At 38.3% G+C, this 27,249-nt stretch overlaps 1 protein-coding gene across 2 annotated transcripts; it reads left to right on the top strand.

Moving 5' to 3' along the window:
* The first annotated feature begins 155 nt into the window (after positions 1 to 155).
* On the top strand, positions 156 to 27,063 carry LOC103038505 (NLR family CARD domain-containing protein 3). Of its 2 annotated transcripts, none has more exons than XM_049463180.1 (14): positions 156 to 294; positions 4,259 to 4,343; positions 5,400 to 5,528; positions 7,391 to 7,519; positions 10,096 to 10,224; positions 11,195 to 11,323; positions 17,966 to 18,023; positions 19,448 to 19,652; positions 19,850 to 21,620; positions 23,048 to 23,215; positions 23,407 to 23,580; positions 24,453 to 24,626; positions 24,797 to 24,973; positions 26,615 to 27,063. In XM_049463180.1, the coding sequence occupies exons 2-14, from the start codon at positions 4,303 to 4,305 to the stop codon at positions 26,682 to 26,684; spliced, it is 3,354 nt and encodes a 1,117-aa protein (XP_049319137.1). In that variant the 5' UTR covers positions 156 to 294; positions 4,259 to 4,302; the 3' UTR covers positions 26,685 to 27,063. The 2 variants fall into 2 exon arrangements, with proteins under 2 accessions (XP_049319137.1, XP_049319136.1); XM_049463179.1 differs by lacking the exon at positions 156 to 294 and adding an exon at positions 3,658 to 4,089.
* Positions 27,064 to 27,249: the final 186 nt, after the last annotated feature.

Here is a 27,249-nt window from a genome sequence, read left to right as displayed (position 1 = left end):
TATTTACTATATCTTAAAACTATACGATCACGGTCTTTTCTATTTTTATGTACCATGGAAACTGTACATACAAAACAAAACAGCAGTCTGAGATATCCCTGCTGTGGGCTGGCTAAAGTACGAGAGGTCACACATTCCTATACTTTCAGTTTCCTGACTCTGATCTGCTGTCAGCACTTATCTGTTCTCTGCAGCTGTAGAATGGTCTGGACCTGGTTCTATGTCTGCTTTCTGGCTCTGCTGAGCAGTGAGGTGTTTCAGGAGAAGGACAGACACACTGGTGGAAAAGTGGAAGTGAGACTTTTGTGATCTTCCTTTCTTTCTGTGTTTCGGTTTCCTTGTTATGCAAAACATTCTTCTGTAAAGCTGGAGAGCCAGCCGCAGCTCTATATCAGCAACTTTAGACCAGCAAGACAAGCTGCAGTTAAAAGATAAAGTTATAGACAAGTGTTTTTACTATCACTTATAGTGTACTCAAGCATTAGACTGACTAAACAGGATGCATCTCATTTTAGTACATTTATAATAGCTCACCTCTATTTATGAAACAAGTTAAGCTTTTCAGCTTTTTCCTGAAATGTAACAGCAGTTACATTCAGACTTTTAATTGTAGAATTGCTTTTACAATCTTCAAAATTGTGGATCTCCGTGGAAACGCGTGATCAAAGTGTAATTACAGTGCGTGGCAGTGGACAAATAGCGAGGTGACGACACTCAGAGATGTGCAGACTAAAATTACCTTATGACCATGGAGTTCAGCAAGAAACAGCAGGTAATTCAGCCTCTCAGAGGACATCTGAGAAAAGCATAAAAAAAAAAATTACCCCAGGACCTCCTGAGAAAGTAGTTCTGTCCAGATAGGGCGTTTGTGTTAGAATTTCCAGTTCAGCAGCAGACCAGTGTAGAGAATAAGTAGGATAATATATATAGTTAAAGGGTGTCACAATATAAGAAGAGGAGAAATGGACAAGGACACATAAGCTCCAAACACCTACATCATCATCTTGCTGCAGATGGTGTCACTGTGCATCATTCAACTATTAGTGCATTTTGCACAAGGAGAGTCTGTATGGGAGAGTAATGCTTTTTCTGAGCACACGCCACAAACAGAGTCGCTTGAGGTATGCTAAAGCATATTTGGAGAAGCCAGCGTCATTTTGGAATAAGGTTCTGTGGACTGATGAAATTGAGTTATTTGGCAGGTGGTATGCATGGCCAAAAAAGAACACAGCATTCCAAGACAAACACTTGCTCCCCACAGTAAAATCTGGTGGCGGTTCATCATGCTGTGGGGCTGTGTGGTCAGTGCAGGTACTGGGAAACTTGTTAAAGTTGAAGATGCATTGAAGATGCGCCGAGATAAATACCCTAACAAGACAACGACCGTAAAACTGCTCAAGATCGACAAAATCTAAAAAGATCTCAGTCCCCAGATCTGAATATTATTGAAAATTTGTGGTGTGATTTAAAGCGGGCTATTCATGCTCACAAAACATCAAACGTGACTGAACTGGAGATGGTTAGATGTTTTGTAAAGAACAAAAGTCCAAAATACCTTCAACCACAGGCCAGACTCTCACTGGAAGCTATAGTACGTGTTTAGAGGCTGTTATTTCTGCAAAATGAGGATTTACTACATATATGTAATTTTTTTGTTGGGGTGCCCAAAAGTATGCTCCTGCCTAATTTTGTTTAAAGAATTATTTCACACTTTCTGTAAATCCTATAAATTTCATTTCACTTCTCAAATATCACAGTGTTCATCTGCTATATGATATATTTAAGGGAAATTACTGATCCAAACAACCAATGATTTATAAAGGCAAATCTTTGTTATCAGGGGTGCCCAAATTTTTTCATACCATTGTGGCTTATTCTACAGTCATGATTACAGATAATATAAGACCTAAATGCTTGTGATGAAAGCTTTGATAAGTATAGGGTTTACTTTCTCCCACAAAATTACACGATATATGAAATAATTATTCTGCATTTACAGAAGACATATAAGTATTCAAATGACTGTTTATCAGACACAATTTCACTTGGGTCTCCAGTTAATAAATAAAACAGTACAAATTTAAATTTGAATTAATATTATCCTTCAAGCTACAGTTTTAAAATATTCAAAGGGGCTATACTGCGCTGTAATTATTTTTGCATCTCTTATCCATAATATCACTTGTCCTGAATAAATGATTCTGCACCCAGGATTGATTCTGGGCTCATCTGACGGGAAAGACAAAGAGAATTGTTTTTCTGGGCCGTAGATTGACTGTGCAATTTCATTCGTCTCTTTCTGAATAAATAATTGCGAAAACGTATTTGTTATTTGTTATTGTTTTTTCATTTAAATCAGATAAAAACACTCATATGGCAAGAAACAGTAGAAACTCCTCCAATAAAGATCTGTTCTCATATCAGATGATATTTCTCCAGGTAGGACAGCGTGACTCAACAGAGCTGAGCTGAGCTACAGCTCCCTTGCTCCAGTCCAGACAGTGTGTTAGCTTGTTGTTACTGGCTAGCGTTAGCTAGAGAGAGGTGCCCAAAATGCTTCTGTGTATGTCGCTGTAAGAAAAATGGAATATGTCTTATGTATGAATTTTACCAGTCAGGTTGTAAAGAGGAGTAAAGCCACTCTGCTAAAGTACAGCGTTATACAGGAGTTTCAGTTTCATCAGCACTGAGGCTGGAGCAGTATTAGCATTAGCTGCTAACCTTGCTAAGCCTGCCGCTAACTACGGCTAGCAATGCTGTAGCAGCCTTAGCTTTCGCCACTAAGCGATAGCACTTACGCCGTTCTAAGGCAAGTATATCAGAGATATGTTTCCTATGTTAAATGCTATGTGGGATGAAATCTGAAAATCTAAGCCTACTGTAAATAAACGGAAATGCTTTACTTAACCAAATAAACAGTTTTCAGGAGAGAAATCTGTGTAAATTAACATTTAGCGCTCATTTGACTTTACAATATTTTTTTTCTTTAAGAATTACAGTTTATTTTACTTTACTTAGCTTAGCTTAGCTTAGCGGCGAGACCTACCGAATTAGAAGGAAAACATGGCGACATACCTAGTCTCTCTACTTGTGTAGCATAATGGGCCTTATAATCCAGTACGCCTTATGTATGAAAATAGACCAGAAAATAGATGTTTATTAATAGTTCACTTTATAATCCAGTGCCCCTTAAAGTGCAAAAAATACAATAGCTTACTTACTAGTATAGGATATATTTTCCCTTGAATAACCCGCTTTTCAATCACCTGGACCATTAATTTAAGACCATTTGCAACCAGCTCCCAGCAAAAGATGCTTTTGATCTGGATTTTTCAGAAGCAATGTTTAGTATGAAGAAGACTGACATAAAAACAAAACTAAATTGAAAGTGTATTTTGTTGTGATGTATTTATCTAAAATATGTAGAGTTGACATTAGAGAAATGAAATTGAAAAATACCTGAAGCGTGTATCACTAAATCAAGGATTCAAGGAGATTTTATTGTCATTCGCATAACATCTCACTGATCTCATGATCCAGGTACACCCAAGAGCTGTTATTAAAATAGATATATAGATAAAATAGATAACAAAATAAAAGAATACAATAAAAATAGAATATAACAAAATAGATAAAGAATAAAAAAAATAATAAAAATAGTAGGCAGAGTAGACAGGTAGAAGCAACATGAAGTCCAGAGTGCAAGTTTTGCTATAGCAGCATGATAATGAAATTAGAGCAGTAAAAGATAAAGTGTCTCAGTGCGGTTTAAAGTGACAGTGTTTGTAAACAGTAATTGTCATTTTACAGCTTACAGCTTGTGGAATGGTAAGATTAGCTTGTGGTGAGGTGATATATGACATAGATAGTATGATGAGGCTTAAGGACTGAGTTCACTTCAGTTTAGCCTTTTTATTGCTTTTAAATCACAGTTCAGTGTAAACAGATAAGATTTGAGCATGCACCTGAACTTTGAGACTTAATTACCAGCTAAAATATCAGGTGATGTTCTCGACACAGAAAAAAGAATCTGCGTGAAGGTTTCCATTTTCTTACAAGGAACGTAAACAACACTGAGAAGAAAACTAAGTGAGTATAGGAGTTTTTTCCAGTCATGTTTGATTACAGCATGTTTGCTATGATGGAGTGAAATGAAAGATTTTACTATGAATCAAACAAAACTAGACAAGACTTTAGAGCAAAGTCCATTTTTGCATAGTCCAGAGCTTATGAAAATTGAAAATATTGTGTTTTACAGGTTTGTGGCTGTAATTATTAGAACAGACATTCTCATATTTTAAAATGAGCTTCTGTGGCATACCGGACACAAATAGAGGCGAGAGGTGAGAGAATCAACGTTTTCACATTTAAAAACTCTAAGGTCATCTGTATGTATCAAGGGAATCTAGAAATATTGTCTTTATGCAATATAAAAAAAAAAAACATTATAAATTAGTAGATAATGATTGATATGTTGTGAAATGTTTGTACTGAGTATTTTACAATGGCTTTAAATGCGTTAAATGCATTTTTAAAACTGAGTTTTAAATTTTAAAGCTGAAACTATTTATTCTACCAATCCAGAACTGATAAAACATGGGAGAAAAATGTCAGAAAGGTGGTGTTAAACTAATTCTTTAGCTTTATTTTTTACTATGGCATGAATTCACAAAAAGGCAGTCTCACTTATGATACTAAACCACAGTAACAGCAAACCCAGATTAGTTTATATTGTATGTAAACTAGGGGTGGGCAATATGGCCCTAAAATAATACCATGATATTTCATGGCATTTTCATGATAACAATACACTTGACGATATGACAAAACATTACAAAACACAATTGAAAAAAATATTTCAAGAATACACCACTGCAATAAAATGAAAGTTAATTCTTATTATTTTATTATTGCATATGATATGATATGGCACACCCCTAACTAAGATACAAAAAATATAATAATTTTTTTATTATATTTGTAACAAAAGTGAATGATCCAGAATGTTATGATACTAATAATGGACTCCAGATATCTCCATATATACAGGATTAAAGTTAAATAAATGATACTGGACAGATATAATCTGTCTCTAGTAGATATATAAGGAAAATGAGAACAGTGTGAATTTTTCTTTTGCTAGCAAACAGCAAAAAAATAGTACCCTGATGTGATAATTAGGGGTGGGAGATATTTCAGGGTATAATATCGTTCACGATATACAAACATGTTGGCGATATTTTTGCGTACTATACGATATGGCACACCTCTAATATTAAGACAGTGCTTTTTGATATAGTTGTAATCTTTTTCTGAAAAGGATTATTTTAGAAAGTCCATTGCTTTGATGATGACCTCCATCCTGTGGATCTAATAATATTCTATTCACATTTTTACAGTCTAGTTCAGAGTGATCATGCACAGGAGAGATCGGAATCACCTGAATCCAGCTGTGTGTCCATTAAGAGTGACCAATCTATGGATTTTCCACAGAATTTTAAAGAGGCAGAGTGTTCTCCCGCTGCGAGGTAAGGATCATTTCTATTACTTTAAAACAATGGTTTAGGATTTGATCCCAACACCCAACATGAACTCCAAGAGCTGCATGCAACCAGATTTTAGTATTTGAAATATTATTTTTATTTTTATGGATTGAAACGCACAAAAGGCAATTCTCCTAATTAATCATGGGTGTGTTTTGGGCATAATGTGAAATAAATGATTCAGCATGATATATATATATATATATATATATATATATATATATATATATATATATATATATATACGCAGATTTATATATAGATATATGTATATATATATATATATAAATATAAATATATATAAATATAAATATATATAAAATATATATATATATATATATATATATATATATATATATATAAAGCTCTGCTATTTAACAGTGCAGCAACAATGCTGTTTGTGGGGTGTAAAATAGCAATGAGCCTTTTAAGTAAGTTAATGTGGAAAAAGATGCTAAGCTCCAAACAATCTCCAAATGACCTGATGACCAAATGACCAAATGTTTATCAGTTGTTGCAAATAAACTATTCAAATGTTTTTTACATTTTAAGATTTGAAGGTCATCTTTGTTCCAAGCATTACTCGCAATATATCAATCAATCAATCAACCTTTATGTCCACTTGGTAATTCACTAAGATTAACCCTCATTTTCAAGGAAGTCGAGCATTAACAAAATTAAACGGATTGAAAATTAAGTTTAAGTGATAAAAACAAGCAAACACTGTAAGATTTAATTAAGAAGAAATTACATAATTCAAAAGACAGGCTAAAATGTAAAGCAATAAAACAAAAAGATAAATAAGTAGAAAAATAAAATATAAACACAATTAAAGAAATAAAGGACTAAAATAACCACAATTAAAGTAAAGTAAATGATGAAACTAAAATAAATAATAATAATAAGTTATAAAATTATAAAAACAATAAATGGAAGAAAAAAATGAAATAAAAATGTAAAAGGCCAAACGTAAAAGCAGTAATAAAACAAATAAAATAATGCAATGATGAATAAATAAAATAAAAGGGCTAAAAGGTAAAACATAAAGCAGCTAAGCCCAGCGCTGCCACTATGTTCAGGGGATTGCCGGTCCAAATCCTGTTCATGTAGCTTGCCATCGGATACCAGAGCCCTGAGAGAGCACATCTACTGCATGGGTAGATGGAGCTCTCTCCCCACATCACTCCAAAGGGTGATGGTGATCAGCAAAAGGCGTCTGTGAGCTGATGTATCAGAACCGAGTCTCTGCGCTTTCCTCCGAGTGCGCTGTGATGCTACTCAGCAGTGCAGCATCAGCAGCAGTTAGAAAAAAGGCGGTGGCTGATTTCACATGTATCAGAGGAGGCATGTACTAGTATTCACCCTCCTGGTGTTGGGGCATCACTAGTGATAAGAATCCTAATGAGTGGGTTGGGTAATTGGCCTTGAAAATTGGCGAGAAATATATATATATATATATATATATATATATATATATATATATATATATATATATATATATTTATTTATTTTTTTTTACCATGAACTTCTGTGTCCTCTATTAATAAATAATAATTTACGTTATTATTGTAAGTCGCTTTGGATAAAAGCATCTTTTATCCAATGTAAACATTTAATGTATGGTAATGTGTGTATGGAACATCTTTAATTGCCTCAGCTATTTTTTAACTGAAACTATTTGTTTATTTATTCTACCGATTCTACCAAAACTCAGGGGTGTCTCATCCGCAACAAAAACTTAATTGAAATTTGACGCTACTGATACTAGCAAACTCATCAGACCATGTACAAAAGACCTTCATCCTTTGATATTGTGGTTCTGACAACATTTTCTCTCATTGCTACAGTCCGGTTCAGAGAGACGGTTCCCAGGAGAGATCAGAATCACCTGAACAAAGCTGTGTCTCCATGAAGAGTGACCAATCAATGGACTTTCCACAGAATTTCAAAGGGGAAGAGCACTCTACTGATGTGAGGTGAGGATCATGTGATCAGGCAGTGTTGTTTAGTCTTAGACTTTGTTCACATTACCAGGCTGAAGTGACTCAAACATGATTTTTTGCTCAATGTGGCTCAGATCTGATTTTTTCATGGCTGTGTGAACGTGCCAAATCCGATTTTTTTTTTTCAAATCAGATCTGAGCCACTTCCATATGTGGTCCTAAATTGGATAAATATCTGATCCACATGAATGTGAACGGTCAAATCGAAATTCATGCATCTACGTGCGTCTCTCTCTTACCCACACATCTCTTGGTGCAGCTGTTCCAGCTATAGCTGCAAAAACAGCATAATATGACGTTTTTTGTTGTTTGTAAAGAAGGCAACGTTTAAACACAAATCAGTACGCACATGTGAGGCATTTCAGGGACAGGGATATGGCTTGTAATGTGAATGTAGCCTTAGATTTTAGCAATTACATCTTAGTATCTAAAACATTTCATTTATTAAAAAACAAAATGTTAACGTTTCATTTCTTCTTATAATATTGTGTCTAGATGTCTCTGAAATTCGAATAAGGAAAAGAGGTGTGGATAAAAAACATACTATTCTCCGTAGAACCTAAAAAAAATTATTGTGATGCATCTAAGGAAACTACATATTAAATACATACACTAAAGTTGATTGTTATTGTTTTTGCCAAAATGAAAAAATAGGATGATATTATTTTCCCTTTGTTGAATTGCCTGGCAAAAAAAAAGTCACCACCCAAAAAAAATTGTTCACACGCTAATATTTGGTTGGAGCACCTTTAGCTTTGATTGTGGGACGCATTCACTGTGGCATTGTTTCGATAAGCTTCTGCAGTGTCACAAGATTTATTTCAATCCAGTGTTGCATTAATTTTTCACCAAGATCTTGCAGCATTGATGATGGTAGAGTCTGACCACTGCACAAAGTCTTCTCCAGCACATCCCAAAGATTCTCAATGGGGTTAAGATCTGGACTCTGTGGTGAACTCTCTCAATCCATGTGTGAAAATGATGACCTCATGCTCCCTGAACCCTGAACTCTTTCACAATTACAGCCCCATGAATCCTAACATTGTGATCTTGGAATATGCCCCATGCCATCAGTGAAGAAAAAATCCAGTGATAGAATAACCTGGTCTATATTCAGTATATTCAGGTAGTCAGCTGACCTCATTCTTTCAGCACATGCTGTTGCTGAACCTAGACCTGAAAAACTACAGCATCAACCCCACATCATTTACTTAGTTAAATCCAGGTGGCGACTTCTTTTTTGGCCTGTCAGTGTACTTACTTACACAATATCCTCTTGAGACCCTGCATTACATTACATTTCTGCTTCTGTGCACCACGATTCTTAATATTTTAAAACATTGACCCTTTGGCCTCATATGGAGGCACTGCCTGTACCATTTAATCATCATAAACATGACAACAGCACAATCAATTGATGTAAAACAAGGTGGCGGGAATCCCAGTCAAAGGTTTTTACAGCCAGTCCAGACAGAAAAATGGGCCAGATATCCAATTTATATTTAAACTAGTTTATATACTTATTTTGTTTTTGGACTAAGGACCATTTTAAATATTCAAATAAACTAATGCCCCCATATGTGGACATTATTTTTTTTACAAACAGTTCCTGTGCAAAGACAAAGTTTAGTTTTTATACTTGCACACAAAGCAAAATCTGTGTCTCAGGAGGAAATAAGTAGACCAAAATTGAGTTAATTAAGCAATAGAATTCGTGATAACACACGACCTCGAGTGTTCTATTGCTTTTATACAACAGTTTATTTTTACAAATAAAGAAAATAAATCAAAGAACTTTAAGAAATAAATTTTGAATATGCTTTAATATGGACTGTGCCTTCCGCCAAAAAGTAGTTCCACCACAACTTAACTACAAAACAGTGTATGGTTCAGGCAGACTAACACCACGAAAGTTAGCTTGAAAGCAAAATTGGGAATAAGTGAAGATGGTAACGTTAGGAGCGTGAAATAATGCTAATACTCTCCTCTCCTGCTCTGTGGAGTTGTCTTCAGGTGAACGCTGCACATTTTTTACACATTTCTGTTTGTTTTGCTGGGTGGTGTTGGTTAGCTTGCCAGTGTACCTGGACTGTGGGTAGGTGACCGAAGTCAAGCTATCCGCGCTTCGGAAGTTCCCAGTCAGCGTGGCTTGCTTTAGTTCAGCATTAACTTAGTTTAGCCTAGCCTGGCTGGTTAAGTTATCGTTCTGGCGGTCAGACGGCATTAGCGGTTTTCCTTCCCTTTTTTCCGCGAGTCAGCGCTGCGGGCTGCGGGCAAGTGTGCCGCGGCTGAGCGCTAGCCTGTGCTAAGCTAACGCTGGTGCCGGTGAAGGCGATGATTCAAAACTTAACTGTGTGTACACGCCGTTACTCGGCAACGCGTCGGCGGAGTGATACAAGTTTAGTGTGAGAAGGCCGTGATGTTATCACGAATATCATCACAGCTAGAACACTTCTCAACCAATCAGATTGTGAGGTCGGAACTTACTGTTGTATAAAGTGTAATATTTCTGCAGTAATTTTGGTTCTGATTTTCTCTCATTGCTACAGTCTGGTTCAGAGAGTCTGGTGTCCGGAGAGATCAGACTTACCTGAACCCAGCTGTGTCTCCATGAAGAGTGACCAATCAATGGACTTTCCACAGAATTTCAGACAGGAAGAGCCTTCTCCTGCTGTGAGGTGAGGATTATGTGATCAGGCAGTGTTCTTTACTCGTATGCTGACTGTAAACCTAACAAATTTCAAGCGATTTCACAGTTGCAGACAAATTTCCAGAGTCAGGATAAAATCTCTAGAGTCTTGCTAGAGTCGAGCTGCAGTCGAGTTGCGGTCGCGTCATTTTTATCTTTAGTTTTTTTTCTTGTCCTGCATTCAGATAAAATCAACCGCGGTTTATATTATCATAGGTCTTGACACTTTGCTCACGCAAATAGTTAACTTACTCGAACAATGTCAACAGCCAATAGGAGAGCTACGGGAAGCAGCAAGGCAAGAATATTTTACGGTTTGCACTTTGCAGCTAATATGACTTATATGTTTCTTACTTTAATATGGACAGTATTTTAAACACAGGTAGCACATTAAAGTCACTATATTTAAAGTTATCTTATTTTGCACTACTTTGTCTTATTGTGCAGTGTTATATTTAATAAAAACTAGTTTAATAAATATATATTTTTCAAGAATGTTCTTATCGCCTTCATTTGATCTAAAAAAAAGTATATAAACGCAAATGTATAGCAGTGAAACTGTGATTCTTTGCTTTACAATGTTGTAGCAAAAAAAGTAGGTAAAAGAAGCTTATAGGCAGAATTATACACAAAATGTATTCTATTAAAAAATATAAAGAACTAACAGTGTGACAGAAAAATATACTGTTGATGGGGACAAAAGTTGTGAGTCTCTGATAAATCACAGTATTGATATACACAATATATTTGTAATTTAATATGTCAGAGGGTGTCAGAATTTAATCTGTTTAAAGTCTTTTCTTTACACCTTGGTATTTAAAATATTTATTTAATTAAAAAAAAAACATGTGTTAATGTTTAATTTTTTTTCTTCAAATATTGTGTTTAATAAAGTGAAATAAAGTGTTATATTGCTGCATTTATTGTGGTTCTGACAACATTTCCTCTCATTGCTACAGTCCGGTTCAGAGTGACTGGTTTCAGAAGAGATCAGAATCACCTGAACCCAGCTGTGTCTCCATCAGGAGTGACCAATCAATGGACTTTCCACAAAATTTCAGACGGGAAGAGCATTCTTCTGATATAAGGTAGAATTGTTAGATGGTTTGGAGCAGTATTCCTTGTTTCCAGTCCCATCAAAACAAGCTCACTGTTAAGGTTGTTGAGAGGGATTAGGGGTGGAAAAAATAAACAAAGAAAGAGCAAAACAAACTAACAGGATGACCTAGTAATGTCAAACTCAAATTGATTAATTGGAAACGTCACAATTTCTCGAAACCATTTTAATACATGCCTAAATGCAGGTAGCTGAAATAAGACCAAAAATAATAAATGAAAGTTGAAAATTTTGATTTCAGAACTGTGTTTGTTGTTCACATGACACACGCCTGATGGCGCTCCAGATGTCACTGTGGTGGATGAAGGTTTGAACATCTCAAAAGATCAAATCTTTTCTCAAATCAGTTGGTTATTTTGCCAGTACTGGAATTAAATACAACATTGGAGTAATCAAGACAAGAAACACGGGGGGAACATAATGAGAGTTCTACTATTACGACTCCGGAAGCAAATTTAGTTAGTTGAATTATTTAATGTTTGAACAAAATATTTGTAGGCGAAACAAGTACACGTATATGTTCGTGAAAGTCGTATAGAAACAATTTCATGTATTAGAGTCTTTGGCGTAGGCCCGTCATCGGCCCAGGGCTTGATACATCTGGGCTCTGCAGATCCTGTCGTACACTGAAGACAGGGCGGAGCCAACCCCAAAAGTATAAATTATAAATATACCCACCGCAGATCTTTACCTGGTTTCTACTTCCTGTAATAGAAAAAAAATGTTTAATTAATAATAGCATAATACAATGTTACGATTTTATGTTGCACCGAGATTGTGGACAGTGGTGTGTTTTATTTATACCATGAATATCCCCATGCATGAGTGAGTTTATTTATCATTTAACTTGTGAATTGCGTAATGTGAGCACATGCTGGATGCATCTAAATGTGGGTGTTCTGTGCAATAACAAGCAGAGTTAACATGAGTGTAGTGCCCAGTGATGCGCTTGATCGCGCCAACTTTCCATGCTGTTAGTATGGGCCGATGCCCTCGTTCATACATGCGCTTGCTGCGAGCCTTGAGCGGGGAGCGCCCCCGAAGCGCAAGGGCGCGAGCCCTCTTCCATACTCTAGATACTAGCTCGAGCGGGGTGAGCCCTTATAATTCATTCATTTCATCTTTCGTTATTCTTTTATGCGTAGAGGACGTCCCCAAAAGACATACGGTAGCATGCCTTCTTTCAGTCTTTCGTTCATTCATTGTATTCATCCGATCATACGCGGGGAATGCCACAAATATGTAGGCTGCGTGCCTACCTCATTCTTTTATTTATTTCGTTCATTTGTTCATTCTGTATTCATCGATCATAATATTACCTTGCATTAAATTACGTTTAGCCGACTTTTTGTCTGAAGCGACTAAGATACAGCACAAATATGTTATAAGATAAATACAGAAATAGTAGAAGGAAAACATTATACAATAGGGCCTAAAGGAGGTCAGAGGGAAACAACGGGATAGAGGAGCGAAGGAGGAGAGAAGGAAAATGAGGTTAGAAAGAAAGAGAAGAGGTTAAGCGAGGGGTGCGCCCTCGAGCAGTCGAGCCACGGGCTCTACATTCATACACTTGGGCGTCGAGCCCGAAAAGCATGCATTGCTGTTAGTGAGGGCCAAGGGCCAAAACATGCATCTAGGTTGGGCGTTGAGCCCTCATGCGCGGGGACCGCCCCCAAAGCATGCGTTGCTGTTAGTAACGGGCTGCGCGCCCTGTAAAACGCTGAGCGCGGGGTTCGACCCCTGAAAAAACATGCTGTTAGTAACATGCAATAATCCTCATGTCATGTCGTCTGGGCTGTGAGCCCAAGATAAAGAGGAGATTGTCTCCTGGCATGTGTTGATGTAAATGACCACGGGCCATAATGCATTAAGCTATAGGTATAGACATGTGATAATCAGCAGTGTTGGGAGAGCATCACAGATCGTTTTAATACTGGTTAATACTGTTAGTGAAGCATTGAAACAAAAGCAAATGTTGATGTATAATAGATCATTTAAATCGCCGGATTGATGCACAAATTAACATACTCTAAAGTATGTAGTACTTCCACCGCCTCCAGTGTTTGCTTATAAATAATACTTACTTAGACAGTGTTGAATGAGCTCGCTGAGCGTTCAGCAGTAGGTCCAGTTCTGGTCTAAGTGTGTGACAGGTGTGCTGAAATTACCCGTCTTCTTCAAGTAGCAAATGGTGACGTCAGCTTCGCTGAGGATGTGGCTGCGTCGTTCCTAAAGAGAGCGACCAGCGTAGCAGGATGGAGATGGTCAGCGTTTCCTAATTGACATTTGACAGGTGAAATCTGACCACTGTTTCGCCATAGGGTAGCTATTAGGTGAAACCAAACAGAGGCGCATAAAGTTTAGAAGAGCGTGAAAGCAGATAGCTGCCCCAGAAGTGAAGACAGAAATAGAAGTGCACTTTTAGTATTTTAATTGTAAAACAGGGCCCTGTTATCTGCAACAGAATGTTTCGCGCAAACAGAATGAAGGAAGGAGTAGAGCTTAAATCAGACAGCGTGAGGCATTGAACTGATCAAATAAATATTGTCGGCGCGCGCTCGTGAAATGCCTGTGCGCTTAAATCCATAAAAGCTGCCGTATGCAGTGGAAACATAGGGAGAATATATAAGACTTGTAAATTAGATTTATTTCTGTAAATGGCAAGCTATATTAAATTGAGGAAGAGGATTTTTGCAATGCCTTTGAGGAGTAAGCATATAGCTGGATTAGAAAACGAACTCGGATAATCTGACTATTACGACGTTCCTTATTAATTGGCATCAATAATTTTGTAGAGAGAAAGTTTGTTACCAATTATGAAATTAATTTATAATTACTGAGTCCCAGGTAATTAAATTGAGCAATGACATAATCGGAGTGCAGAAAGAACAACTTAAATGAGGATCGTGATCACAGCTTCGCGGTCACAACGTATTTTATTAATAATTTCAGAGAAAATAAAAAGTAATGAAACGCACGCGATCACCACCGATCATTTCGTACAGAACTGAGAGGCAGATCCAGGGGCGAGGGTCAAAATTAATAGCCAACAGTCGGCAAACTATCGCCCTTGGAAATAAATACCCAAAACCGACAAACAGAGCGGCGCTCGCACCGAGCGCAGCCGAAGAAACGGCGCCGAGGAGAACAATGAGAAATACCGGACCACAACCAAGAAAGCGAGACTAGAAAAGCCACGAAAGACACAGCAAACAGAGAACACACGAAAAGCACCCAAGCGAAATCGCGAACCCAGAGACAGATAAAGATACAGATACATAGATATGAAATAGCCCTAAGGAAATGTAGACATCCAGCAGCAACAGCACGATTCATAAGAAATAAAGAACAGTAAGAATAAAGAAACACACTATATACGGATCAAAACACAGAAGAACAGAAAAGATAAGATTAAATAGAAAAGAAAAGGCAAGAAGAAGATAAGCCGGGAAGCAGGTCAGCAGCAAACAGTTTTAAAACGCAGAGGAAGACATATTCCTTAAACTAAGCTTTAACAACTAATCCATTTTACAGGTACAATAATTCGTAAGAGTATCAGCAGTACCATTATTATTATTATCATTATGTATGGTTTATATAAATAAATATACCAATAAATAATATACTACAGTTGGACAATTCATTGTACATCAGTTCGTATTCTAGCATTATGTCTAATTAGTACTAGCACCACTAGCATTATTATGAACCATTACACATTTATTTTTCGTGCTTATTCCACGTACAGCACACGATGAGCTGCATTGAAACGTATGAAGGTGCTACAAAATAAAGAGTAACATCGGCATCATTATTATCAATATCACTATTATTAGTACTAATATTACTACCATTACCACTATTAGTACTATCAATATTATTACCATTATGAATACCGTAAACTAGGCAGAGCAGTAGATGTTGCCAACTGCCATCAATAATTTACGGAGCAAAGTGCAAGGAGCAATGACATGGAACGCAAGAGACTGAAAGCACTGAGAAACACAAACATGCACATGATACAAAATATGACGAAGAAGCGAATACGTGAAAACCCAATCATGAGTAACTGCACGTGACAGTAAGGGAGGCGAGGTCGGGGAAGAGACGACGGAAGAAGGAAGCAGTGAGCGGTAGAATGTTAGAATGTAGTCAAAAGTCCGGAAAATCAACAGAACAGCGAACAGAAGACAGAACAGAAAAAAGAAAAAGAAAAGAGGTAGAAGAGCGGCCAGCCATAAGGTCAAAAGACCGCGAGAGGACCATCCACGCGCCGGGGGCAAACGGGCTTCGGAAGGAAGGCAAAAGAAGAACCTTACCTTGTAGGATGACAGCACGCAAGCGCGGGGAAAACCATAGCAGCATCAGCAGAAACAAACGGCCTACCAAAAGCCGGGCCAGGCACGGCAGTAGCTAAACAGGAGGAGGAAGAGGCCAAGCAGCAGAGGACCCAGGCAGAAACACACGCGGCAGCGCAGCAGCAGATCCAGCAGAAGCGCCAGGTAGGGCAGTAGCAGCAGCAGCAGCAGAGCTGGCAGAAGCGCCAGGTAGGGCAGTAGCAGCAGCAGCAGCAGCAGCAGATCCGGCAGAAGCTCCAGGTAGGGCAGTAGCAGCAGCAGCAGCAGATCCGGCAGAAGCTCCAGGTAGGGCAGTAGCAGCAGCAGCAGCAGCAGATCCGATAGAAGCGCACCAGCAGCGCAGTAGCAGCAGCAGCAGATCCGACAGAAGCGCACCAGCAGCGCAGTAGCGGCGAACGAACCAGGAGCGCGCTAGGCAGCACAGCAACATTAGAAGATCCAGGCAGGAGCGCGCCAGTCAGCTCAGCAAAAGTCAAAGTTCCAGGGAGTGCGCGCCAGAGGAGAAAGATACGGGCAGGTCCGCGCCAGCCGCAGCAGCAGCAGAGGCCAGGGGAGGCGGAGCGAAGGCAGAGGGGCCGGGTGAACCGGTGCTCAGTTACAACTTGCCACCCTATCGAACCGCGCTATTCTAGTACACAAATAAAGTAAAAACGCCAGAAAAAGCCCCATAGTCAAACATGCTTCAGCAGGAATACAATAAAGCCGAAACAAAATATCGGAGGACAGTTAAGAGTAAGGAGGGGAGACCACAACTTAACAGAAAACCACGAAATAAGAAAACAAACAAAGGCCCCGCGCATGGGCACTGGCGTCGAGAAGCACATCACGACGGGTCGCACAATACGACAGAACACTGCGTTACAGGGAGAGGCAACCCGGAAGCAGATCCACAGCGCTCTTCGACAGCGACCAAACCAGAGTCCGAACTCCACGCCGAGACAGCGACCGCCTGAAGGACCGGGACAGCCGGGGCTTATCTCCGACAGTGGGCTGGGGCGGCGGCGGGACAGAGCAGGAGGGGGTAGAGTAGCGGGCCGCCAGCCAACGGCGCGGCGCGTGGCAAGCAGATTGCGTCTTCCGTGCACAGCCGACCGGACGTGGGGAGCAGCAGCCGTCAGTAGGAGCGGGAGGCGTCCGACGACAAAGCGGCCAGCAGTAGGAGGTTAGCAACAGGAGGCCAACACGAGACGCCGGTCGGACACACTAGAAGCGAGAACGGGACATAAGCGAGAGAACTGCGGACAACGTCAGGAAGAGCGACCAACAGCGTCTGAAATGCAGCAAGGTACTGAATGAGTGATCGTTATTTAAAGCAGAAGAGAAAATCTGATTGGATAGGTAATTAGGTGACGTAGCATTGGAGTCTATAGTAGAACTTACGCTGCGCTTTCATGACCGGGTAATAAACGAGACACAGGTGGGAACATTCATTAAAAGGCGAATATAGGGTGTAGACAAAGGAAAAGATAATACAAAAACAAAACACAAGTCACGGGCCAAAGAACATAAAGTGAAAAAAAAACAGACAAACAAACACAGGAAGAAAAAACACTAAGACTAGCTAACAGGACACACTCTGCACAGTACGAAGCCTTTCTTTGATCTGAAAAGCTAATAGAAAAGAAAACAGTTTTATTTACTATTACTTTTATTAACGCTAAACTACTGTGTAATACAGTGGCGTGCACAGCCTTTTTTGGGGGGCAAGTGCTTAGGGGGGAAAAAGGACACTTTTTAGCACACGTGGAACACTTCATTATAAAAAAATTTACACGCACATGTTGAATGAAATTTGACTTTTATTTGTAACATTCTCTAAACGTGAGTTTTCAATGGAAAAATGTCACACCACCAACTGATAAAATACATAGTAGTTTGGTGCTGTATAAGACATTTTACTGCACAACAAAATGATTTCACGTTGGGCCGCGCGGTGTCGGAGGAAGAGAGAGGTCGGGTGTGTGCGAGCTGATTTCAGGGCATTCTGTTTTCACTCGTTTTTAATCGCTCAGGTTTTTAAAAGATCATTTCAAACTGGCCTCAGTAAAATCTTAATAATAATAATATTAAAAAAAAAACGAAGTTTCAAAAGGGCACTTTGGTTGATAAATGGCAGAGTTGGTGGTGCTTTAGCACCACCTGATGTCTATGTCTGCACGCCTCTGGTGTAATGTAATACATGTTTGTCTTTGATGTCAATGTCTGTGTGAAGCCATAAATATATATCTGAATATAATGTTTGTTTTGTTTTACAGTGTCCAAAAGGAGACATCTAAATTTACCAGGTCAAATAATTTAGAAACCGTATTCAAGGTGTGTACATGTATATGTCTGTGATTCATGTTCTTAAATTATACAGCAGGGGTCGGCAATCTGGCCACGGGCCAGAAATCTTCCAAGCCAAATATCTGTTTTGGAAAATGAAGTGTAATGGGATGGAGTGCTACAGACTAGTAGTGCTCCAGCTCAGAGGCTTGTTGAACCCAATCACAGAACAGTTGAATTCAAAGCAGGTAAACCCAAGAAAAAAGGAAAAAATAAATAAACACACTGCTTCTCAAGTGGGATCCAACCCGTGTCATCAGGGTCGCGCTCTAATACACTTTCGCTGCCCCGACTAGTGAAATTGGACACGGCCAAGAAAAAACCCATTATAAATGCCTATTGCTGACCCCTGTTATGTAGCAGATAGATAGATAGATAGATAGATAGATAGATAGATAGATAGATAGATAGATAGATAGATAGATAGATAGATAGATAGATAGATAGATAGATACTTTATTTATCCCGAAGGAAATTTAGGAATAACTGACCACTGTTTGGCCAGTAAATGAGTCTCAAACCAGTGCTGCTTTCCACTCTGATTATTCATCCATCGCAGAGTGTTATTTTTAAACTAGTATTTTTCACATAACGTACGTGATCGTATAGCTTGTTTTTCTCAGAAAAATATATTAAAAAATGTACAGAGGAAAGCATTTTTTTATCTTATTGCACAACAGGATTAGAAAAAATAATTTATAACATATCCAGAAATATTTATAGAGCATTTTTGGAGGGAAAATCTAGGGAGCAACATACCTGAAACTGATTAAACCAAATAAATCTTCATATCTTGCAATGTTGAACCCAATTCCCAACTGCAGGTATAGCACACTGAGGTTGTAAAAAAATAAAATAAGGAGAAATTAGCTTAATTCACATTTTACTGTTAAAAGCATGAGTTATATAACGCGGCTTGCACGTGCGGAGAACGTGTGTAGACTAACTCGATAAAGTTAGCATTTCTAATCAAAACTATAAAATGAATTAAGCACTAGATATTTTATAAAGCCATAGAACAATGTTTTTAAAGTTTTTAACTAAATATAGATTAAAAATATATATTTTAGAGAGGAACTACAGCAGCTACGCACCATCCATCTCAGAGCTCTCACTCGTCTGATGGAGGTACGGCAGCAGCAGAGGGACACAGCCTGCAAGAACGTCAAAGCAAGAAATGAAAAACTCCCAAAAATATTTTTATAATTTTTACAAAAATATAAACTTTTACAAAAATATAAACTTTTTAGACATTTTTAACCCATTTTATAATATAAGAGCAATTTTGGTGAAACTCATTAATTATATTATCTGTTCATACAATATTTAATTTTTAATCTGCATGATGTTTCAGTTTAGTGCATCTTCAATCTTTAGAATACTAACATGATTTACTGTGTCTTCTTAATCAGACTGTGGAACACAAGCTAATCTCTGTGCTGCAAAAGGAGCTGAAGATGTACATAAAGCTGCTGAATGCAGATTCCTCAGCATGCTGTGAGAAAGAGGTAGAGGATGAAGAAGATCAGAGCAGTGGCAGAGAGGAAGTGTTGAAGCTTACACTTGACGTCCTGAGGAACACGAATAACACAGATCTCGCTAACACACTGCAGATAAGTAAGCTCTGGGTTTGGGCTTAATTACATCACTGTAACTTTAAAGGAAGAGCATGACTCTGTAGTCCACAGAGCAGAACGAATATGTATAAACCTGCACAAATCATTGAATCATGATAATCTCTGAATTGTAGCTTTACATTTACAATTATATTTACATTATAACATTTATTAAAATAATCTTTTGTTGTCTACCAGAGTGGGTCTCAGAATATCAGCAGAAACTCCAGTCCAAACTGATAGAGAAATATACAAAAATTAATGAGGGAATCTCACAGCATGGAAGATTAACCTTCTTGAGTGAGATCTACACAGAGCTCTACATCACAGAGGGTGAGAGTGGAGAGGTGAATAATGAACACGAGGTCAGACAGATCGAGACGGCATCCAGAAGACCAGCAACACAGGAGAAACCCATCAACTGCAATGATCTCTTTAAAGACAAACCAGTCCGAACAGTTCTGACTAAAGGAGTTGCTGGAATTGGAAAAACAGTCTCTGTGCAGAAGTTCATTCTGGATTGGGCTGAAGGAAAAGCCAATCAGGACATCCACTTCATATTCCCACTTCCTTTTAGAGAGCTGAATTTGATGAAGAAGGAAAAGCTCACTCTGATGGAGCTTCTTCATCACTTTTTCCCAGAAATAAAGAAATTAAAATCTTTAGCCTTTGATGCTTATAGAGTCCTGTTCATCTTCGATGGTCTGGATGAGTGTCGACTTCCTCTAGATTTCCAGAACAATGTGATCTTAAGGAACGCTACAGACTTTGCCTCAGTGGATGTGTTGCTGACCAACCTCATCAGGGGGAATCTGCTTTCCTCTGCTCTTCTATGGATAACCTCTCGACCAGCGGCAGCCAGTCAAATCTCCCTTGATTGCATTAATCAGGTAACAGAGATACGAGGATTTACAGATCATCAGAAAGAGGAGTACTTTAGTAAGAGAATCAGTGATCAAACATTGGCCAAAAACATCATCTCACACATGAAGTCTTTAAGAAGCCTCTACATCATGTGCCACATCCCAGTCTTCTGTTGGATTGCAGCCACTGTTCTAGAGAGAGTGTTGGGTAAAGCAGAGACTGGAGAGATCCCAAAGACTCTGACTCAAATGTTCACACACTTCCTCATCTTTCAAATCAAACACAGGAACCAAAAGTACAAAGGAAAATGTGACCCAGATCCTCAAGAAACTAAAAGGATGATTCTGGCACTGGGAAAACTGGCTTTCCAACAGCTGGAAAAGGGCAATCTGATCTTCTATGAGGAAGACCTAAGAGAGTGTGGCATTGATGTCTCAGAGGTGTCAGTGTACTCAGGAGTTTGCACCCAGATCTTCAAAGAGGAGCTTGGGCTTCATCTGGGGAAGGTGTTCAGTTTTGTTCACCTGAGTGTTCAGGAGTTTCTTGCTGCTTTGTATGCATTTCTCACCTTCATCAGCAAAGATGGACCAAAACGGTCACTTTATGTCTTCTTTGGTATTTCTAAGAAGTCAAAAATGTCAGATTTTCTCAGGTCTGCAGCGGACAAGGCTTTACAGAGTGAGAATGGACACCTGGATCTATTCCTTCGCTTTCTTCTGGGTCTCTCCGTGGAATCCAATCAGGTTCTCTTACGAGGTCTACTCGCATTTACTGAAAGATGCTTTCACAGCAAAGAGGGTACAGTCCAGTGCATCAAGGAGAAGATCAGAGAGAATCCCTCTACAGAGAAATCAATCAATCTGTTCCACTGTCTGAATGAACTGAATGACCATTCTCTTGTGCAAGAAGTTCAAACATACCTAAGCAAAGGAAGTGACCATCGTCTCAGTGGAGGCTGGCTCTCTCCTGCCCAGTGGTCAGCACTGGTGTTTGTGTTGCTGAACTCAGCAGAGGAGCTGGATGATTTTGTACTTAATAAATATCATCCTTCTGAAGAATGCCTTCTTAGAATGCTGCCAGTTGTCAAGGCATCAAGAAAAGCTGTGTGAGTATTTTCATGTATTGAACATTAAATGAGTATTGAACAAATTGTGTGAGTATTTTCATGTACTGTTAAACCAATTTACATTTTGTACTATAAGGCGCCCTAAAAATCCTTTCATTTCCCCAAAAATCGTCACTTCGCTTTATAACCCAGTGCACCTTATATAGGAATTCTAGTCAGGTTGTAAGGAGCAGTAAAGCACATGGTCTCCTCTGATTGGTAAGAGCTAGCATGGGAGCAAGAAAGTAAATAAAGCAAAAAGATTCTGTTTTCCAGCACGTATATCTGTACCGTGTGAAGCTGCTTTAAACAAAGGATGCTATGCTTTTAAATAGTGCTTTCAATGGTACGGGCAGCGCAGATGTAGTTAACAGAGTGTCACCTCTGCGAGCAGTGAACCCTGCACATACTGCGTTCTTAATGTGTAAACAGCATGAAGCAGCAGAGACAGCTTTTGTTCGCAGCAGTGTATTATCTGGCTAATATATTAGATTAAACTGCCACTTATAAGCACTTTAGCTCAATTAAAAAGAAGCATATTTGAAAGCTGGGTTGTATCAAGCCCAGATCACGTCCTCAAAAAAAATATTCACGCATTGGAAGGGGGCAGGGTAGATTACAGCAGAAGTTGGGGTTAAACTTGGTGGTGTAATTCATTGCGTTAAAAAAATAATAGCGTGTTACTGATTCCGAACTAATTGCTTGCATTAACACTGACGGCCCTACTTTGAAGGCTTACGATAAAATTATTACAATAAAAATGGTTTAATAAATAAGGACTTACTAAGGGCAGATAAGAGAACCAAAAGAACCAAAGTGCCAGCTAACCAAATAACATACTAGAGTGTTTTAGGCAGGAGGTCATACACGGATAATCCAAAAACAGAGCAAGAGGGTAAAACAAAACAGGTTCATACCAAAAATGCTAACAAACAAGGGGCAAAAGTGTGGTATAAAGAGCTTAAGGTTCGGCAACAAAAGAGACAAGGTACAAAAGAAACGCAGATAGAGGAGCTATACCTAGATAGGTTCAATACCGGGCGATGAGACAGAGAAAGCAGGGGCTATTTATACTAACAAGTCCAGGTGTGAGCAATCTAGAAACATGGCGAACCACAATGCCGATTTGACACGTGATCTGGCATTTCCGGAGGATTAAGTGCAGGTGCATCATGGGAAGTGGAGTCTTTAAAAGTCTGTGGCTGGCAGACAAACGGTAACAGGACTGACACTAGAATTGAACATGCATAGTCCAATCACAGCATAGAGCTTGGGAGCAGGGAAACTGTTTTCTGGAATAATGGTGCTCCATTCAGTACTTTCAGGATTGTAGCAAGAATTCCCTGAAAAGTGTAAAAAATTTTACACCATTATATATTTTAAACCATATTATTCTAATCAAATTCTAATCATTCTTTATCTTGCAGGTTATGTGTCTGTAATCTTACAGAGAAATGCTGTGCAGCTCTGGCCTCAGCACTCAACTCCTCTAGTCTGAAAGAACTGAACCTGAGTAACAATAAACTGCAAGATTTAGGAGTGAAGCTGCTCTCTGCTGGACTGATAAGTTCACTCTGTAAACTTGAGAAACTTTGGTGAGATAACTCTCAAAAGCATACATCTAACATCATACAGTGATGTTAGATATTAGAGTTAGTTCATACAATGTTTGTGTATGTGCATGAAACTCTTATCTAAATCCATTTTTATAATTTCTTCTAATAAACACAAATACAGACACACAGTCCTACACAGACAGCTCATGTGTTTCTCCTTTTAATTTCAGGATGTGTGGCTGCAGTATCACAAAGGAAAGCTGTGAAACTCTCGCCTCAGTTCTGAGTTCAGAGAACTCAAATCTGAAAGAACTGAACCTGGGTAGCAGTGAACTACAGGATGCTGGACTAAAGATGCTCTCTGCAGGACTTGAGAATCCACATTGTAAACTAGAGACACTGAGGTCAGAGTAACACTTTATAACTGAAGAAAAATATGTACACAGTCATAAATATATTGTTAATGCTGTTGTTAACATATATCTGCATATGTCTGTGCCTGTTTTGAAAATAAGTGTGCAGTTTTGCTTAACTGAGAAACAAATTCAGAAATGCATTTTGTGTTACAGTAAAAACCGATTGATAATTTGTCTGTATAGTAAGAGTATCAAGCGCTAACTCTATAAAGAGGTTAATCATACTTTAGGGTGCCGAGTGGTACAGCACTCTAAAGCGCTGCCACTATGATCAGGAGAGCGCTGGTACGAATCCCGGTCATGCAGCTTGCCATCAGCCGCTGGAGCCCTGAGAGAGTACAATTGGCCTTGTTCTCTCTGATTAATGCCAGTCACCACAAAATGTTAAAGAGCTGATGTATTGGAACCGAGTCACTGCGCTCTCCTCCGAATGCGCTGTGATGCTACTCGGCAATGCTGCATCAGCAGCAGTTCAAAGAGAGGTGGTGGCTGACTTCACATGTGTCAGAGGAGAAATGTGCTACTCTTCACCCTCCTTGTGTTGTGGCATCGCTAATGATGGGGGATGTACAGCTGAGTAGTAGCTAAATGGTTGGGACAATTGGCCTAGCTAAATTGTGGAAAAAATGGGAGAAAAAAAATTGTAATGGTTTTGTTGCAAGGCTTGTCCTCCTGGAGAGCTATCTATTTTAATTTTAAACTCCAGCTTAAATCTAAAACATCCCCATCAGCCAAAATTTGGGTACAAAGTCAGATTCTCCAGGAGCAGGGTTTGGTATTATTGAATCTTGTATTTTTGTTCCCAGAGTGTATTTGTCCGTGAGTGTTTAGGTTTGTGATGGTTGCATTTCTCTCTACAGGCTTGGAAATTGCAAAATTACAGAGGAAGGCTGTGCTTCTCTGGCTTCAGCTCTAAAATCAAATCCCTCTCACCTGAAAGAGCTAGACCTGAACTGGAATAATCCAGGGGAGTCAGGAGTGAAGCAGCTCTCAGATCTATTGGAAGATCCACGCTGCAATTTAGAAATACTACAGTGAGTTGCTGACATTTATATCTTAGTACACATTCTCACACTTTATTGTAATTTTGTATATGATGTTATGATACTGTCATTGTGTATGTTTGTGGATCTTTGTTATCCACTAGGGTTTGGTACTGATCTAAATATTAACTAGTGTATTTTTTTCTTGCTTCTATTTATAGGCTTGGGTACTGCAGTATTACAGAGAAAGGCTGTGTGTCTCTGGCTTCAGCTCTAAAATCAAACACCTCATCACAACTGAGAGAACTGAATCTGAACCTCAATAATCCAAGACAGTCCGGAGTGAAGGTGCTCTCTGAGCTACTGGAAGATCCACATTGTAACTTGGAGACACTATAGTGAGTTATTGCCTACTTACAAACACACAAAAAGAATGCAGAACACCTCAGAGCTAATATTCAAATTTATTCTGTTGCTTTGTTTCAGTTTCTTACACATAGCTTGAGGCTATATTTATTTTCTTCTATTATGTGATTTAAGAAATTGTAATGAAAAATCAATTTTATCACATTATAACACAACTTAAAACTCACATCATTTTGCTTGCCTGAGTGAGCTATAATGCAAGCACAAATCAGAACAAGCTAAGACAATATGAAAAATGCTAATAAAAAAGACTTATTTGATTGCAGATGGTATGAACCCAATATGTCTCATAATTTGATTTCTTAATATACATCAATTCCCATTTTGTAATGATGCCACTCCCTCATTTAAAGGATGTCTTTTTTGACCAAGCAGTTACGTTTCTGCAAACACCTCTTAAGGTGTGTAACAGTACAAAGTTGTTTTCACATTTTCAATCAGTAAGATTACTACTACTACTACTAATATTAACAATAATAATAATAATAATAGTAATAATAATGCATATATTCATTCATTTAATTGAATTAAATGTTATATATTTTATTTTATTTTAATTAATTCTTTAAATGTCTCATTCCATCATTTTTTTTTTAATTAATTTTAAAATGTCTTGTTGTGGTCTCTAGTATGAATGAATGCCCTGTGAGCTGTTTTTCATGAAAAAAAGTGCTCTGGTGATTCAGTATAACGCTGCTTTAGTCTGGTGGAGGAGTGGGGGGGTCTTGCTCATGAATATTCATACACGCAAACATATCGCCTATGATCGACTAACAGCAGCGAGACGCACTAACAATGTCATATGTTACTTTACAACATGTGTAATGCCTTGCTATATGCAGTTCAGTTCGTGTTTCAGTTTCGTCTTAAAGACTCTGTAAAAACATGAAATCCACTGGAGATCCTATGTAAACACACAGATGTGGGCAATCCAGGTCCAGAAAGCAAAAATCCTCTCCCTGGTTTTGTTGGCTGAATCAAAACAGAGCCACTAAGGCGGTTGGAACAAAACCCTGAGGTGGATTTTTACTTTTAACTAGTGTAAACAGAACTGTTCACCTACCAATCCCAGTTGTATCTCGCTGGTGGTGTTCAATAGACACAATTTAACAATTTGTTCCTTAGCTCTGAATTACTGAGAAAGCATATAACACTGATGTGTTATTTGCAAAAACAATCAGGGCAAGGTTGTTGATCTGGCTGCAATCAATGCTTAAATCTTGATCAATGCATTCAGCACTGATATTAACTCAAATAAATGTGATTTAAAACAACGAAAGATGCGGAAAGATGGAAAGATGCAAAGAAAAAGCAAGAGTTTCAAGTTAGCTAATGCAAGCAACAACAAAAAAAACATGAAGATATTACTCTTAACTATTAAATCGGAGGATGGACCTACATACACACACACTCACACACATTGATGGGACAATCTCAGCAACTCCAATTTACATGACAGCATGTGTTTGGATTGTTCGGCAGAAATGTGTATGTGGTGGGAGGGCGTGGGATTAAAACAAGCTAATTTTGGCGGGAGCGTTAAATGTTAAATGTTAAAATGTTAAATGAATGTGTTCAGGTCTTAATATTTCCCTGTATTTTCTGTTTTACAGCATCACACCTGACCACTGGATATTACAAGAGCACACAGGGGATGATGGGAAGAAGATGGAGGCTTGTTGAAAAAAAAAATACTGTCTTTAATGTGTCAAACTTTTGTAGCCCATTTATATCATGCTGAACAGTGTTTTGCTTATTTTGTAAAGGTCCACAAACATTTTCCTTTTTCATATTCTACCAAAATGATTTTTAGATCACGTCAAAAGCTGCTATGCTAAGTGAACCAGGACACAATAATGATTAATTGACCTGAAATCTCAGCCAAGATTAAAATGATGGTTATAAATAAATGTAAGCTTGCTCACAGAACAGTACACTGCCTTTCTAGTGAAGAAAGTCAAATAAATATCTGCTCATTTATATTAATAACATAAACTATTACTTATTTCTGTATTATTTATTTTTTATACTGAAATAAATAAATCACTTTTTATAACTTGAATTGCTGTGCTTTGGTTCTAAAGCAAAGTGTAATTTTTAACAACATACTAAATGTACAGTGGCTTGCAAAAGTATTCATACCTCTAAAACTTTTCACATTGTCACCTTACACCCACAAATGTAAATATATTTAATCAATATTTTATGTGATAGATCAACACAGAGTAGCACATATTTGTGCAGTGGA

Source organism: Astyanax mexicanus, chromosome 13 (assembly GCF_023375975.1).
Source record: "Astyanax mexicanus isolate ESR-SI-001 chromosome 13, AstMex3_surface, whole genome shotgun sequence".
Taxonomy (NCBI): domain Eukaryota; kingdom Metazoa; phylum Chordata; class Actinopteri; order Characiformes; family Acestrorhamphidae; genus Astyanax; species Astyanax mexicanus.
This window is presented reverse-complemented; position numbering and strand designations above follow the sequence as displayed.

Bases quoted from the DNA above. Each gene is read 5' to 3' on its own strand.
- LOC103038505 (XM_049463180.1), top strand. From the start codon at position 4,303: ATGAGCTTCTGTGGCATACCGGACACAAATAGAGGCGAGAG. The intron at 10,225-11,194 runs GTGAGGATTATG...TCATTGCTACAG, and splicing joins GAGCCTTCTCCTGCTGTGAG to TCCGGTTCAGAGTGACTGGT. The intron at 24,627-24,796 runs GTGAGTTGCTGA...TTCTATTTATAG, and splicing joins TGCAATTTAGAAATACTACA to GCTTGGGTACTGCAGTATTA.